Source organism: Pipistrellus hanaki (genome assembly GCF_964339955.1).
Source record: "Pipistrellus hanaki genome assembly, chromosome: 18".
Taxonomy (NCBI): Eukaryota; Metazoa; Chordata; class Mammalia; order Chiroptera; family Vespertilionidae; genus Pipistrellus; species Pipistrellus hanaki.
Genome location: NC_140520.1, coordinates 23,866,738 through 23,884,174, shown reverse-complemented (window position 1 = coordinate 23,884,174; position 17,437 = coordinate 23,866,738). Strand labels below are relative to the sequence as shown.

At 37.6% G+C, this 17,437-nt stretch overlaps 1 protein-coding gene across 4 annotated transcripts in view; it reads right to left on the bottom strand.

Moving 5' to 3' along the window:
- The window catches only part of HMCN1 (hemicentin 1), a 343,610-nt gene that overhangs the window by 211,107 nt on the left and 115,066 nt on the right, over positions 1-17,437 (bottom strand). For 3 of the 4 annotated variants that reach the window (XR_014793395.1, XM_084866565.1, XM_084866564.1), the window contains exons 5-6: positions 8,912-9,083; positions 7,638-7,744 (exon numbers count right to left, since the gene is read on the bottom strand). Coding sequence is in view for 2 of the 4 variants with exons in the window: in XM_084866565.1 (XP_084722691.1) it covers positions 7,638-7,744; positions 8,912-9,083 (279 nt within the window). In the remaining 2 variants the exon portion in view is untranslated. Of the gene's footprint in view, positions 1-7,637; positions 7,745-8,911; positions 9,084-17,437 lie in introns of those variants that run through there. The other variant, XM_084866566.1, reaches the window with a different exon arrangement.

Sequence of the window (17,437 nt, the reverse complement as noted above, 5' to 3'; positions counted from 1 at the left end):
GAAAGGCAAATAAAAGCGAGGAAAAAGAAAAAAAATACATCTTCATTCAAACAGTGTTGTTGTATTCTTAGCATAAATGCTGATGCTAATTATGAGGGCTCAATTTCTTAAGGGTTACAAAGGATTGTGTGTATAAATGAAGAGGTCTCAACAGGGCCACTTATTCCATTATTTTAAAAGGAATGCATGCTATCAATCGCATATAATAGACATACAAAAAGGAATCTAAGGATCATGATCCTACTTTAATAAGGGGTTTCCTTTCAGATTACAAATAAAACCTTTCTACTAATTTCAGCTGCTTTAGATAATGTATTTTTTTTATTGAAGACACTATTGCCTACTGATTTAATGTGAGAACAAATGGTCCATATTATGATGAGTTGATTTTGATTTATTCACTGACATCATATATCATTGTTAGTTGCCTTGCTCATCAGCAAGTCCCCTATGATAAAGCAGCCTTAATTGAAACCAGTGTAACCCAATCCATTGAGATAATCATAAGAAAGGCATGGCACATGTAGCGGCAAAGGTTGGTTTCTGAAACCCCATTGTGTTCACAGCCTGGCTCTGTCACCTGCTGTATCTGTGCCTTTGAGGAAAATAATGGTACTGTCTCACAGGGGCTTTTTAAAGATTGAAAGTGAGCCTTAGCCAGTTTAGCTCAGTGGATAGAGCATCAGCCTGGACATGTACCTTGGTTGCAGGCACATCCCCAGTAGGAGGTGTGCAGGAAGCAGCTGATTGATGTTTCTCTCTCATTGATGTTTCTAACTCTCTATCCCTCTCTCTTCCTCTCTGTAAAAAAATCAATAAAATATTTTTTTAAAATAAAGGTTAAAAGTGATGATTTATACAAAAGATTTAGCCTGCTGTACAGAATGCATTTTGTATATGTTAAGACTTGTTTTTCCTTTTTCCTTTTTTCATTTACTGGTTTGCTATCGTTATACCTAAAACTTTTATGTTCTTATTGCACTAAAATTTGTGAAAGGGAGCTCAGCTAAGAAACAGGAAAATAAAAGCTTACGTTAAAAAAAAGACTAACATAATAAAGTATTGGTGGGTTTCACCAAGAGATTTAATGTGATGTTTTGTGTTCCTAAAATATTGTCCTAATATTGTTGCAGTATTTTAAAAGAATGGTTAAAGAATGATAATTGTAGAGACCATTTTTAACAATTTGTTTTGTTTTTTCGTTTTACTATGTTTTTAAAACATCATTTTGGTTTATTTGTGATGTCCTTTGCTACCATTATCCTGATTAATATAGAGCAGCTGGGCATAAAAATGGACTCACTTGTATTTCAAACAAAATATAATATAATTAATATAATATAATATAATATAATATAATATAATATAATATAATATAATATAATATAATGAGCTACATTACTGCTTTGTGTTAGAATGTCATGGTCAAGTGTCAAAGGATCAGGGTCAGAATTACACAACTGCTGCAATGCAAGCCAAACCAGGGCAAATATGAGGTTGTACTAGATATCTATTGGCAAATAAAACTGTCAATAGGGAGCCTTCATTCACAAAGCAGTAAGAGGAGCAGAGTGGACCAGAGCCCAGGTTTCTGAATTGGAGTGAATGAAGGATCAGGCTGAGGTCCCATTGAGCAAGCACCATGGAGAGCTCCATGGAAAACTAGTTGCTCCTGTTATCTACTTGGCCAGCTCTATTGCAGACAGGTCTACTTCTGAGTTTAAGGATGAAGGGCTATTAAATCTCTCTATATATTGAAAGTCCCTTAAGGCGATCTTATGTCATATTCACCACCTACGAAATATTACTCAATGGGCACTTAATACATGTAAGTTTAATAAATATTAAAGTCAACCCAATGTCACTGCTTTTCCTTAGGTTCTCCTAGGACCAGCCAATGTCAGATTCATCAAGAATTCTTTGAGCCGAAACCGGTTTGGTTCAGTGGATAGAGCGTCAGTCTGCGGATAGAAGGGTCCCGGGTTCGATTCCGGTCAAGGGCATGTACCTTGGTTGCAGGCACATCCCCAGTAGGGGGCATGCAATAGGCAGCTGATCGATGACTCTCTCTCATCGATGTTTCTAACTATCTCTCTCCCTTCCTCTCTGTAAAAAATCAATAAAATATATTTTTAAAAGAATTCTTTGAATTTTTCTAGAAGCATTATGCTAAGCATATTCATACATTATCTCCTAAAAATCCTATTATATCCAAAGATTATTTTATAGCACCATAAACTGAAGCTCAAAGAAATGATTACTTGCCTAGGTCTTCACAGCATGTTAAATTGCAATTATTTCAAGTAAAATACTCTTTCTATAATACCTAAGGCTGTGCATAGCATTTTAGGATAGCATAATCTCTGGGTTGATTTGGCATAGAAGACAATAATACCCTCCAACTATTCATTCACCATTCTACATTTCTAAATACATTTTCACTTTAGAGAATTCAAGTAAGTGGAGTTTTGTCAAACTACTCTTTGAAAAAAGAAAGTCCTGACAAGCTGGTATGGATCAGTGGTTGAGCATTGACCTATGAACCAGGAGGTCATGGTGTGATTCCTGGTCAGGGCACATGCCCAGGTTTCGGACTCAATCCTCCGTGTGGGACCTGCAGGAGGCAGCCAATCAATGACTAGCTCTCATCATTGATGTCTCTATCTCTCTCTCCCTCTCTCTTCCTCACTGAAATAAATAAAAACATATTTTTTTAAAAAAGAAATTCCTAATTTTTGTCTTTTCTAAGTATTTGTTCTTAAATGACAAGCCATTCTTTACAAATGAAAGAATATTATGGTTTCAATCAGATATTTTAATGAGGACTTACTGGACACTGTGCCAGACACAAAGATATAATAATGCGAGCTAGATTTAAATGTTATCATTTTATTAGGCAGTGTATGTTCAGAGAAATGTGATATAAGGAGATAAATGTGCCCAAAGCATAGAATAAACTATTTCAATATACGTACATACATACTCATTTGTACACACACACACCCACACACACACACACACACACACACACAAGTGTACAGATATCCTTTTATTAAAAAAGGAAACATTCCATTTGGCTGACACTCTAATATTGGCAGACCAAAACAATTGGGAAATTTTCTAGGAAAAAAAATCCACAAAACATTCCATTGACCCAAAACATTGAATTAATGCTTCACCTAATCCCTTTAAATACCACACCTGGGGTAGTCTTCAGGTTTATTCAAAAGAGTCACCAGGTGAGAATGACTGGAAGCCAGCATAATATTCTTCTTGTGTGGTCCTTTGTAGACTGGAGGCTTATTTAATTATGATTCCTGAGCAAGCTTATGCCACTTGAGTATGGCATAAAATACCCTAATCCTTAGAAAAATGCATTGGTAGGTTCTGGCAATCAACAGAGCTATCTAAAACCAAAATATTTCTACGAGTCTCCAAATCTCAATATAATCATGTGGTTGGGTACACTCCCTTCTCTCCTTGGGAGATTATCTCAGGACAGTTTATCCAGATTTACTTAATGGAAAGCTACCCCAGGGGATGTGTTAAATTACATGATCACACCAATAATCCCAGACTAAGAGAAACAGTTTGCACCACCTAAATCCTATGGGTGCTGACAACGACTTAATATCTTCGCTGGGAGTTTCCCTTAAAGACCAGAACATAAAACTTGGCCCAAGACTTCTGTGGTTATGTTCAAATACTCTATATATAGATATAAGTCCCTGAATGGAAAATTTATATTGCCTCTCAGAAATAAGATCCAGGGTTTGTATAGCTTCCCCACGAATGAGAATTCAGAAACATAAAGCAGCCTTCTCTTTTATTTGTAATAAAACTTCAGTTACCTCTTTTTAACATGCTTTTACCTGCCTCAGAGGCAACTGAAAATATCTGAGTCTTTTAGAGGGACTATACAGATAAGTGGACTCATTGTTTCTCTTTAGTAAAAGTGTCCCAATAAACTGCAGAAAAGTAATTACCAGGGTTTCAGAGGGAAACCACAGAAGGAAAAAGAACACCACTCTCATAGCATTTTAAATCATGGAAAAGTGTTTTGTGCCAGGACATCAACTATAGGCTAGCTAAATCAACCCCTTGGCCTGCTGCCTTAGATATTGTCAGAATGAATATATTACTTTTTATTCATGAGTACTTATCTAGTTCTTTCCCAGGCATTGTGACATGCACTAGTATACATAATAGTGACAAAATCTGGCCTGCAGTAAAACAGGAAGAGAAAACCTATCCAGAAATAAATATGAAATGAGGGTGAAAATAATCCAAAAGGGAGGTGCAGAAAGATTGCAGTAGAAGGCAGAGGGGAAGAGAGCATTTTAGAGAGAAAAAGTCAGATGCTGACAGCATTGCCATTTAAGCTTTAGGGGATTCGTTGGAAGGAAAGGGATTCTAGGAAAAGGAACAGTAATGCGGTAGGAGAGAGGATAAAAATGCATTTTATGCCTGGCCGACATGGTTCAATGGTTGAGCATCGACCTACAAACCAGGAGGTCACAGTTCGATTTTGGTCAGCGCACGTGCCTAGGTTGTGGGTTCAGTCCCCAGTATGGGGTATGCAGGAAGCACCCGATCAATGATTCCCTCTCATCACTGATGTTTCTCTCTCTCCTTCTCCCTCTCCATTCCTCTCTGAAATCAATAAAAATATATACAGATCTATTTTTAAAAGTACATTTTATTTGCTAGAGTAGGAAGGAAAGTGGTAGAAAAGAACTAGAAAGACTGATTGAGGCTCCATTGGCTACCACGCTAAGGTCAAGTAATAGACAGATTGTTCTCCATATTTGGGATAAAAACTGATATGGGAAGCACTCAAAAGCCATTATTAATTCTACCGATAGAGCAGACATCTTCCAGATAGCAGAGTGCATGAGGGATAGCACCAGGGATATAGAGCACTATCTAATCTCAGGCATTTTTCTTCTTGAGAAAGCACACATGTAAAACATTATCATACGTTCACCATCCAAAAGGGAGACCCAAAGTCAGCACCAACATTTATGCCAGTAGGTTCAGCTCAGTTTCCTTCGCATTATTAAACTGATGCATTATTTTGGTATTTCACCTTGGAGCAAATACGTTCATTATCTTGAAGTTGCCCTGTAACACTTATCCTTTGTTTAGTTACGACTAATTGTACTCGAGAAATGGTGTAGCATCAGAACAAGAGGGAGAGGTGAGGACAAGATATAAAGTTAAGATCGTATAATAATAATAAACACTGTCTTCTTATTGTTTTCTTAATTATAGGAAATAATAATAAACACTGTCTTCTTATTGTTTTCTTAATTATAGGAAACTGGGCTTAGATACTTGTCTACACAGAGTTCCCAGTACCTCATCACCTTATCGTATCCCTCCCTCATTCACAGACTAATCCTCAGTGCTTTTCTATTCTAATCATTAATTAAAATGTGCTTAGTTCCCATTAAGCATCAGGAACATTGCCAAGAGCAAGCACTCACCAGAATGAGTATTGAATGGGATGACAATGAGTGGGTGTGGCAGTCACAAGATAAAACAGACCTGCCTTATCCCCCTTTTGGACAAGAATTGTCTAGAGGAAATACCACTGGTAGCAATCCAAGTCACCTTAAAAATGAGTTCAAAGACTCACAATAAGTTCCTAATCGTCGATACCTTAATGTTCTATTCAGAAAGCAACCCTGAATTGCCTTAACAGACTAGCTAGCTCAGGACCCTGCTGGCTTAGATTGTGCTTACAATGATGAAGAAAAAAAAATGAGACTCGGGATTTCCTATACTCTCTCCTACTGTGATCACAGAAAGACACACTCAACACTAGTATATTTTGTGCAAGTTGGTCAAAATAGCCATCACATCCAATTTGCCAGAGTATAGCAGCAAAACACTTCATTGTGGCTAATCTAAGGCAATGGATAATTACTGAACCACTACTACATGTAAGGAACTGGGTGAATAAAATGGGAAGATGGGGCCATTGCCAGTCTGTTCAGTAAGAAATCCCCAGATTTTATTATTTTACATTGCCTTCTCACCTATACCCTTATTTCATCTTATTCACCTCCAAAAATATATATATATAAATTTTAAATTTCTATTTTCCCTATAAAAGCTCAGAGTTCTGAGAATAGAGAATGGATTTGAATGGAATTGCAATGGAAATTTCAAGTATTATTAAAAGAGAAAAGAAAGACAAAAGCTGAAATGCAAAAGTGGCATTCCAATGTGCGCAGTATAACACCCCCACACACTTTCACAGCATCTCTAGCATTTTAAAGCATGAGCCCAGGAATCCCATGGCTTTTGTAGGGAAACCAACAGCAAAGGAGAAAATGCTGCAAGGGCTATCTTCATTTGAGCTGTCCCACAAGGACCCTAGGACAAGTCGTTTATCTGGGAGGTGAGAAGGATTCGGACAGGAAGAGGGGAGGCGCTCAGGAGAGGAAGCAGACCACTAAGGGTGTGCTGTTCACCCTGTGCTCTCGTGGACTACTGGAGCCCAGCCCCGTGGGGCTCTCCCCTCTTTCCTGAGGGCTGTAATTTCCCAGCAGAACAGCCTTCTCTTGTTCTGGGGAAAAACTCGCAGACCCAGACGACATTGGAGTTGGAAGTAGGCCAGAGCACACGAAAAAGTCTGAGAAATATGGGCAAGGCACTCAGAAGAACATCTACCGCCGAGGGTCACACACACAATTTGCAGGCCTGGATGCCAGGTTCATGGTATCCTGAGACCCTGAATGTCGTCTGTATGTTCTCTTCCAGATTGCCAAGGTACAATGTTTTCTTAGAGTGAGCATACACTACTTAAGTGTAATGCTAGGAAACAGGTAGCATTCTGTGTTCAACAATGGGTGGGGACCCGTCAGACAACAGGAGCCAACAGTACTTGAGTGCTTACTTTGTAACAGAACTATGCTAAGCATTCTATTTCCATCATCTTAATTTCATTCTCGCACAATTTAATAAGATAAAGCAGTGGTCAGCAAACTGCGGCTCGCGAGCCACATGCGGTTCTTTGGCCCCATGAGTGTGCCTCTTCCACAAAATACTTGCCTGGGCGAGTCTATTTTGAAGAAGTGGCATTAGAAGAAGTTTAAGTTTAAAAAATGTGGCTCTCAAAAGAAATTTCAATTGTTGTACTGTTGATATTTGGCTCTGCGAACTAATGAGTTTGCCGACCACTGAGATAAAGGTCTAATCTTGGCACCCCCACATGACACAGGAGGAATGCCAGGCACAGGGAAGCTACAGTCCCAAAGCAATACAGCTTTTTAGAGGCACTGAGATCCCAACCCAGGCTTATACCCTTAGCCATTCTTCTCTACAATCTCCCTCTGGTTGCTTTAGAGGCAGGAGGTAGATAACACAATCAATTTACAGATTTGATGGTTGGAAAACTAACGGAGAATTTTAAGTGTATTTGGAGTGGCACTGATGCCTTCATGGTCATGGAAACTTAACACAACCAAGTTCATGTGACCAAGAGACCAGCAAATGCACTATGTGCATTGCTTCCTGGTCCTTGTCCATGATTGCAAGAGAAGATACAAGTAAACTATTGTACACACTTTAGAGAACATGCCGACATCAAAATAAAATAATAAATAGACTTTGTCAAATAACAGTACCTTCACTGTCCACAGTCCAGCCTCTGGCTCCTTCACATTCACCACCTTGGCAGAGTTATGGATATTCAATAGCTCATTCAGGCCAAACCCCTTTTTGATCAGCTTCCCTGAAAGACAGACATATAGTAAACAAGCATAACCTTTCTTTCAGCGATGTATATTCGCTGTATACGTTTCCAGTATAAATCACCTAGTGGACATTTGTTTCTATAGCTCAAAAACACTACTTTTGGTTATATATAAAAAGAACTTAATTTTAGGGTTTCTGGGCATTGGAACAGAAGTCACCGATTCTCATTTGCTATGCTGAATTGATCTTAAAATGAGAATAACCATTGGCAGACTATATACCCATGTTTCCAAAGCCATCTGAGGTAACGATTATTACAGCTACTGAAAAAATATGTGCAGTCACTAGGAACATTTAGATTTAATCGATAATAAAACAGCAAACTAGCATAAATGTCTTTTTGGAGATCGCTCAAGGCATTTCTTTGCACACAGTGTAAAACCTTAACTGGTTCCACAAAGCACAGAGGGAGGCTTTTATTGTCAGAGGAACAATTAAAGGCGGGAGTGAAATGAAGTAGGGTAATACCATCTCCTATTGATTTGAGATTTATCGGAAGCATCTTATAGTTGGATTTTAGAGGAGGGGGGAAAGAAAATTTGGAGTTAAATCATAGTTTATTCATTTTATTCTTGGCTCTCCTATGGACTATTCCTGCAGTTATATAAACAAATCAAATATATGGATCCTATGTTTCGATTGAACGCTTTATAATAATTCATGACTTGTTAAGTATCAGTGCCAATGGCAATGACTTTAAAAGTAGTAGAAATGTAATGCATCGAGTAGAGGTACTTGGAAGGACCCAGGTACTAAAAAGCACAAATCGTTCCTAGGTGGCAATATATATATATATATATATATAAAATGACCCCCAATATATATATATATATATATATATATATATATATATATATATATATATATATATATATATATATATTGGGGGGGTCATTTAGTACAATTACGTTTCTAATTCTGATTTGTTTACATTATTAGGAGTTTTAGCTTTTAAAATCACATGTTAATTCAATACTATGACTAGAAAAAAAAGTTTTAATTTTATTCATCTCCCCCAGTTATTTTTTAATTTATTGAAAAAGTTAGCATTAAGTTAACATACATAAGTGTGCAAAAAGTATTTTTTTTTTTTTTTACCTTTCATGGCTTTTGTGTTTTATTATATGATGTTGGTATTTCTCACCTAAAGGATTACGAATTTCAATCACTGGAGAAGGGCCACTCAGAGACACAGTCACCTCTTTGAGGCTGGGATCGAAAGGGATTTTCCATGTGTTTACAGCCTGTTCCAGGTGATCTGTAGATAAGAGGTGGACTTTGGAGGCCTGCACTGCTTCCTCTACCCATTTTAACACCTATCAGAGAAAAAGAGATGTGTGAATGACATCAGAAACATTAAAATTTCATGCCACCGTGACTTCCTGGTGCAGAAGTTGGCTTTGGTTAATCACATGACTCAGGCACTTCCTTTATGGGTGTGAAATTTCCATGACGGCGAAGACACTTTTTCCTCCATCCAGTTATTGTAGTAGTTTCAGAGTAAAATACTAGTTTAGCTCATGGTCAAATTTCAAGTTCTCTGTCTTGGAATAATATATTCAAAACAAGAAGATAGTGTCCAAAACCAGTTAAAGTGAAACATGCAGAGATAGTGCAGTTTGTTTTATGTTTCGCAAGAGATCTCTTTTCTCTCCATTCTTTTTTTCTAGATTTCTTTCAAAATCCAATTTATTAAAAAAGCAAATTACCAAATCCAATTTCAATCTATTAGATATATAAGTTATAACATTGCATATGTAATTATACATTATACATTGTGACATATATTGTAGTGTATTATTAAAAAAAAAAAAACAATGGCAATGCCAGCAAAATAAGCATTTTTATAATAAATACCAAAGATAATAGAAAAAGTAACCATTGTATTCTTTAAAAATGGAAAAATGCTTCAGGTTAGAACCAATTTAAGTAGTGTATCCTTTAAAAGTAGCCTTTTGGAAAATGTTAAGCAATTGGGTTCTAAAGGAGAGTTAATGCTTCACAGGGAACAAGAAAACTTTCAGTTCACAGATGTGTCTGCAGCAAATACAATTCCCCATTCAACAAAAAGTACATGCCTGAACAGATGCTGCTTAGCCAAACTTACTACACTTAATTCTAAATCATGTGAATCTTTAATCTATCTTAGATCATTCTCTGGTTCATATATACTTCAAGACAATATATTATTGTGAAAATTTTCCTTAGAATTATGCATAAAACACTGAACAGAGCTGAATATTAAGCTACAGTCAAGCTATCCTAATAAAGAGGTAATATGCAAATTGACCATCACTCCAACACACAAGAAGGCTGCCCCCATGTGGTCAAAGATGGCTGCTCTCATGTGGATACAAGATGGCCACCACAAGATGGCTGGCAGGGAAGGGACCAGGCCTGAAAGGGAGGGCAGTTGGAGAGGACCAGGCTTGTAGGGGAGGGCAGTTGTTGGGGTGGGGGGGGCAACAGGCCTACAGGGGAGAGCAGTTAGGAGTGATCAGGCCAGCAGGGGAGGTCAGTTGGGGATGGGGGGACCAAGCCTGCAGGGGAAGACAGGGGTGACCAGGCTGGCAGGGAAGGGCAGTTAGGGGCGATTGGGTTGGCAGGGAAGCATTTAGGCATTGATCAGCTGGCAGGGGAATGATTAGGGGGGTGGTCAGGCTGGAAGGCAGAAGCAGTTAGAGGCAATCAGGCAGGCAGGTGAGCGGTTGGGAGACAGCAGTCCTGGATTGTGAGAGGGATCCCAGATTGGAGAGGATGCATGCTGGGGTGAGGGACAATCCCTCCCCTCTGTGCACAAATTTTGTGCACTGGGCCTCTAGTGTGTGTATAGATAGATAGATAGATAGATAGATAGATAGCTAATATGCAAAGTGACCCCTTGGGAGTTTGGGAGACGAGAAGTCTGATTGCTCGCTATGATGTGCACTGACCACCAGGGAGTGGCACAGAACATGGCACTGAGGGAGTGAGAGAAGGAGAAGGTGGGGAGGCGGGGGAGGGGGAACCACATGGTAGCAGTGCTTGGGAGTGAGGAAGGAGGTAGCAGGGAGGTGGGAACTTGATTGGCCCTGATCGCCAGCCATTCCTAGGGACCTAACCTGTGCACGAATTTTGTGCACCAGGCCTCTAGTATCAAAATAATTGTCTAAAGACGCTGAGGTCATATTTTGAAAAATGTAATTCTGAGTGATATATCATGTTTGAACTAAAATGTATGGCTAATTCTGCTCATCAAATATGTACCTATGGCTACAGAAATCAGACTGATTATAACTAATAATGGACTACAAATAGGACACCTTTATTAATAACCAGACTGTTGACATAGAACATGGCTGCCTAACTCAAGGAAATGGGAAGGACTGGCTTGTCTGGGAAAGCATATGATATATTTGATTGACAATAATTTTAAGGATAATGTCTGATGTGGAGACTAAAGAGAACAAAGGACAAGAGAAACTGAAGAAATGGGCAGAATATTTGTTTTAAGGGCAAGACACACAATGTGGCCATAAATATTCTCAACTAAAAAGGAGGAAAATAATTAGAAAACAAGAATTGTATAGTATTTCAACTTTAACAATGAAATGCAAGTGTTAAACAGAAATGAGAGCAAAACCAATGTTTATACACCCTTTTTCTAAAAGTATAATACATCTTAAATATATCTTTCCTTCAAACCCAAGGGAGAGAAGGTGTGATACATCATCTTCTGAAGTCTATCTTACTGTCAACCAGCTATGCATGGAAATCACTAAGTCGAGGCATGCTTAGGAAAATGGAAGACGTTCTAATTTAGTTGCATTTTCATAAGGCAATGTGTTCGTAATATAAGTGGTACAGAATATAAGCAGGCTTTGATTTGCTCTTAATACTGTTTCCAATTCATCACCATTTATGAGGCTTTCACAAAGGGATTACCATGTATCACAATATTACTAGTTGGGAACTATACAGACCAGACTTCTGTCAGGAGTCTCAAATCACTTTTTTATCCACTTAAGAAAAAATCAAATTGAAAACAGTTGTAACCCATTTTATTAGAAAATACAGATCTTGCCAATATCTGAATAAAACTAAATCACTGTAAACTATGGGATCACCGTTAAGTGAGGTTCCCGGCCTCTCATGTTGCCATATATAAAGAAAAAAAAATCTTAAATTGTCTAACCACGAGAAACATTCTCATGAGACTGGAAATGGTGTTCTATTATAATGGCAAGTGGAATAAAACCAGAATAATGTAAGAGGCTTTGCATTGGTGCATTTTTACTGACATAAAAGCTCTTTAAATCACTAAGGAACCATTAATTGTACATTAAGAGTTCTAATATAAAAGTGGTTTTCTGTTGATTTGTAGCAGTTTACATCTCAAAGGGCTTTTGAGACAATCTAATCCAGCTTCTTTATTCTATAGATGAGGAAACTGATAGTTGAAAGAGTTCTTATACCTTTTAAATGTCTAACTAGACTTTTTGTGGATCAATAGTTATTTTTTTATATAAGTTCCTGTGTTCCTGAGACACTCTCTTATCTTAAATCTCTATCATATCCTAAATAATAATACTTTAAAAAATACATTCATCTGTAGATTCCCTTCTGGAAGGAGACGCAAATATTGTTTCAAACCATAAAAGCAGCATGCATTGTTATGTATTATGAAAGAGGATACTATTAAATAGAAATGGAAGTGAAGTCAATTTTTGTATATACCTTCGCAGCATGCATTGTTATGTATTATGAAAGAGGATACTATTAAATAGAAATGGAAGTGAAGTCAATTTTTGTATATACCTTCCAGAATAGAATTTGAAAGAAGCTTTGCTTAAAGAATATTTTTTCTTTTTTTATTGAGATGTAATTGATATATAACATATTCGTTCCTAAGAATGGGTCCATTCTCAGAGTGCTGACAAAACCAGTTTCACAGTCTGCACATCTTAGCAAATCTGCCAAAGACTGTCACACTTTGAGGTCTCCTGAGAAGACCTTTCACTGATGATATCCATTTGTATTATTCTTTGTGTACTTTATGCCTACTTAATTTGGAAAATTCCTGAGTGAGCTATTCCAACAGTAAGTGCTCATACACAAGCGTGGTTGTGAGTCATTATATAGAACATGAATGAAGAAATCCATGTTATAAGGAATGCGTGTATTTTTCTGGTGGGACTACAATTCTTTTTAAACGTACTTTAATTGATTTCAGAGAGGAAGAGAGCGGGAGGGAGAGATAGAAACATCAATGATGAGAGAGAATCATTGATCGGCTGCCTCCTGCATACTTCCTACTGGGGGTCAAGCCAGAAACCCAGGCATATACCCTGACCAGCAATCAAACCATGGTCTTCTGGTTTATAGGTCGATGCTCAACCACTGAACCATATTGGCTGAGTGGCACTACAATTTCACCCAGTTCCTAGAGAGAAAATGGGTTGTGGGAGGAGTTAGAAACTGGAAGGGCATCAGGAAACTTGGGTCCAGTGGGAATACTACAGAGGACTGATGACACGGTGACCCTCAACTTCAACTCTATGAACACTGAAAACTTGTATAGCTCTACCACACCTTCAACGTGATGAGAGTTCCCCAGTGTGAAACAGCTGAGAAAATGAAGGCAATCTTCAGACATTTCTGAAGGGTGAGATAATTTCATTCCTGCTAGCTACTTTAAAGTGTCAAAGTGCATTTCGTTAATTTATCTTCATAAATTTCTTATGTGTCACAATTTCAATGGGTTACAAATGACTGAGGAAATTAAGCTTGCCAAAAAATAATAACAAGTTAAAATTATGAAAGATTGACGTTTGTACATTGGATCCTCAGATTTCATTCATCTTATAGCTTAAAGTTTGTACCCTTTTATCAATCTCTCCCTGTTCCCCACACCTGCCAACCCCAACAACCATCAATTTACTCTATTTCTATGAGTTTGACTTTTTTTTCTTTTTAGATTCCATGTATAAGTGATACCAGGCTGACAACACTGCATTGCACAACTGAAATTTGCTAAGAGAGTAGAACTTAAATGTTACCATCAAAAACAGTATTAAATTCCATGTAGTAATGATACCATGCTGATAACACTGTATTGCATGGCTGAAACTTGCTGAAGAGAATTTAAATGTTCTCACCAAAAGTAATTTAAAAAAAAAAGATAAATATGTGAGGTGATTGATGTACTTATTAATTAGATGGAGGGAATCCTCTCCTTAACATGCACATATATCAAATCATCACGATGCAACTTTAAATATCTAACAATTTTTTATCTATTACACTCCAATAAAGCTGTAAAAACATAAAACTAATAGATGGAGCTTTTCATTTATGTCTTCAATTGAATCCTTTTTTGGTTGCTTGGGGGTTTTGTTTCTTTGTTTATTTCATGTTTTCCCCTCTATTAAATACCTATTTTAGAATGAAAAAAATCTCAGTGAATCCAATTGTCTCATTAAAAGTTTTCCACGTTGGTGGGGACTGGGTGGAGGTGGAGGTGAAAATGAGGGGTATCTATAATAATGTCAACAATAAAAAAATAAAAGGGAAAAACAAGGAAATATCAATAAAATGTCAATAAAAACAAGGGAAAACCCTTCCTTGTTATGATAGGAAAAGGAATTCAAAAATTACATAGTGTGCCGAAATCGGTTTGGCTCAGTGGATAGAGCGTCGGTCTGCAGACTGACCGACCAATGTACAGGCCCGCAACCAATGTACATCCCCGATTCTGGTCAAGGGTATGTAAATTGGTTGTGGGGACATTCCCAGTAGGGGGTGTGCAGGAGGCAGCTGGTTGATGTTTCTCTCTCATCGATGTTTCTAACTCTATCCCTCTCCCTTCCTCTCTATAAAAAAATCAATAAAATATATATATATTTTAAAAAATTACATAGTGCATAAATACTTACATTCACACATATCCATACATCTGTACGGACATATATACACACAGGTATGCCTACATACATAGACTAGTTATGATCTCACTGCTGGCTACAATGAAAGCAGGAAAAAGTCCAATCTTTATGAAGGCTCTTTGTGAGTAACAAAGAAAACCTGTAGTTCAGGAGGTACTTGAGCACCACCAGAGTTAGCTTTTTTATTTGTAATCACAGGGGATTGGTTCCAAGACCCTCCCCAGCTATAAAAAATCCAAGTCTCCATGCTCAAGTCCCTTGTATAAAGTGCCAGTGTATGCCCTGGCTGGTATGGCTCAATTGGTTGGAGCATCGTACCATACATCAAAAGGTTGTGGGTTTGATCCCCAGTTGGAATGCATTTGAGAGGCAACTGACCATGTCACATCGATCTCTCTCCCTCTCTCTCTCTCCCTCTCTCTCTCTCTCTCTCTAAAATCAATAAAATAAATGCTTGAAATTTTTTTTAAAATGTAGTATTTGCTTATAACCTATGCACATCTTTCTGTATACTTTAAATCATCTGTAGGTTACTTATCATATCTAATAAAATGTAAATGCTTTGTAAGTAGTTGTCATACCATATTATTTAGGTAATAAGGACAAGAACAAAAAAGTCTGTACATATTCAGTACAGAAATAACCACAGTAGGCCTAACTACATTGTTAGCAATAATGCACCTTTTTTGGAATACTTCTGATCTGTAAGTTGAATCTGCATTTATGGAGCCAAATGTATACTATGAAGAACTTTATATAAATGTACAGTACACAGGAGGAGGATCCATGGCTTGGTTGGGCCAGATACTCAAAAGGATATAGAAAGGGGAGCTTTAAAAACCAACTTTACAGAGCTACCATCTCTTCCATAGAAAAGTCTTTTATAAATAATAATTTGTGAAAGTATTTGAACATCATACTTAAAATAGATAAATTAAAGCATGAAGTAATTCACATTGCAAAGGAATTCTGCATTTCAGGCTCTTTTCAAATATTTGTTTATAGTCATTAAATACATAATTAAGATAAGAAACTATGAAGCTAAAGCATTCCCTAGTACTAAAACAAGTTTTAATTTATAATGCCTAAGAGAAGTTAGGTATTTATGTGTCCTGATCTGCCCCCGGTCCCCCTTTTACTGGAAGTAAACTAAAATATAAGACAATATGGTTTATATTTGACATGTAAAAATCCTATTAATCTCCTGCAGCATACACCTAATTAAAATTAGCAAGATCTCTCCAAAAGACCTCAAAATATACACTTAATTCCAAAGAAGAACTTCCTAGGGTCCAAGATATGGTTCTTAAATTCAGGAACCTCATTTCAACCGAGATGAGATGAATTTGGGGTAGAAAAGTTACTTCTTTGGAGCAGACACACTTACCTTGAACCCTCAAAACTGAAAATGTCAAGTCATACATTCTTTCACAAGGAGGAGGAATCAGAACATTTATAACCACATGGCCTCTCCATTGGCTTCTAGAGGCCGACTTTTTCTGGAATCCAAAACATAACTGGATGGTTGTTTTTTGTTTTGTTTTTGTTTTTTTAATATATTTTATTGATTTTCCACAGAGAGGAAGGGAGAGGGATAGAGAGCTAGAAATGTCGATGAGAAAGAAACATCGACTAGCTGCCTCCTGCACACCCCCACCGGGGATGTGCCCACACCAATGTACATGCCCTTGACCGGAATCGAGCCTGGGACCTTTCAGTCTGCAGATCGACGCTCTATCCACTGAGTCAAACCAGTTTTGGCTGGATGGTTGTTTTGATGACTACCATATAAACAGCACTCACACACAAGCCCCATGCAAAGAACTTTACAAATTTTACCTAATTTAAGTTTTTAAATTTATTGTTGACAGTATTACAGATGTCCCTCATTTCTTCCCTTTGCCTACCTCCATCCAGCCCCCACCCCTCCTCAGGCCTTCACCACACTATTCTCTGTATCCATGGGCTATGCATATATGTATATATATTCTCTTTCCTTCCCCCGACACACACCCCTCCCCTCTGAGGTCTGACTTCATTCAATTTTTTCCATAACTTGTATTTACAGTTTAAAGTAGGTAACTAATGCATTTCTGGTAAGTATAAGATTTTTTAAAAAAGGCATAGGACTCCAAATCTTATACTTACTAGAAATGTATTAGTTACCTACTTCTTAAACACTGCAAGATTATAATATAGGGCAAAGTTCTTTGGTACTCATTATCCTTTATTCCTACCTTTCAAAGAAATTGCAGACTCCAACTTGCTCACAGAAAGAAGAGAAAGAGAAAGAAAAAAGAAAGAGAGGAAAGAGAAGGAGAGGAAGGCAGGGAGGAGGAAGGAAAGAAAGGAGAAGGAAAGAGATACATTAGATTTTGGGTTATTCTAAGGGCCTACCTAAGTCCTAGTAATTTAAAGTGATTCAACAGATTTCAAGCATAACTTTCACTACATACAATTTTCAAATCATATCCTGGTTTAAGACAACCCCCCTACACTTACAATGCAAATCCTCTATTGTCACATGCTTGTTGAGTTCGGGAATAAGACGGAGGAAGTGGTTTCTATGTATTAAACACTTCACAGCATTTGGCTGATGAATCTCACGATATAAGTGCTCTTATCAATGAGATGGAAAATCTCATGGTCTACAGGCTACAATCATTTCCTTCACTAACCAGAACCATAGGTCACCAAACAGACCATCACTCAGCTGGCTGAGCCCCCCCCCCCCCCATTTTAGAATG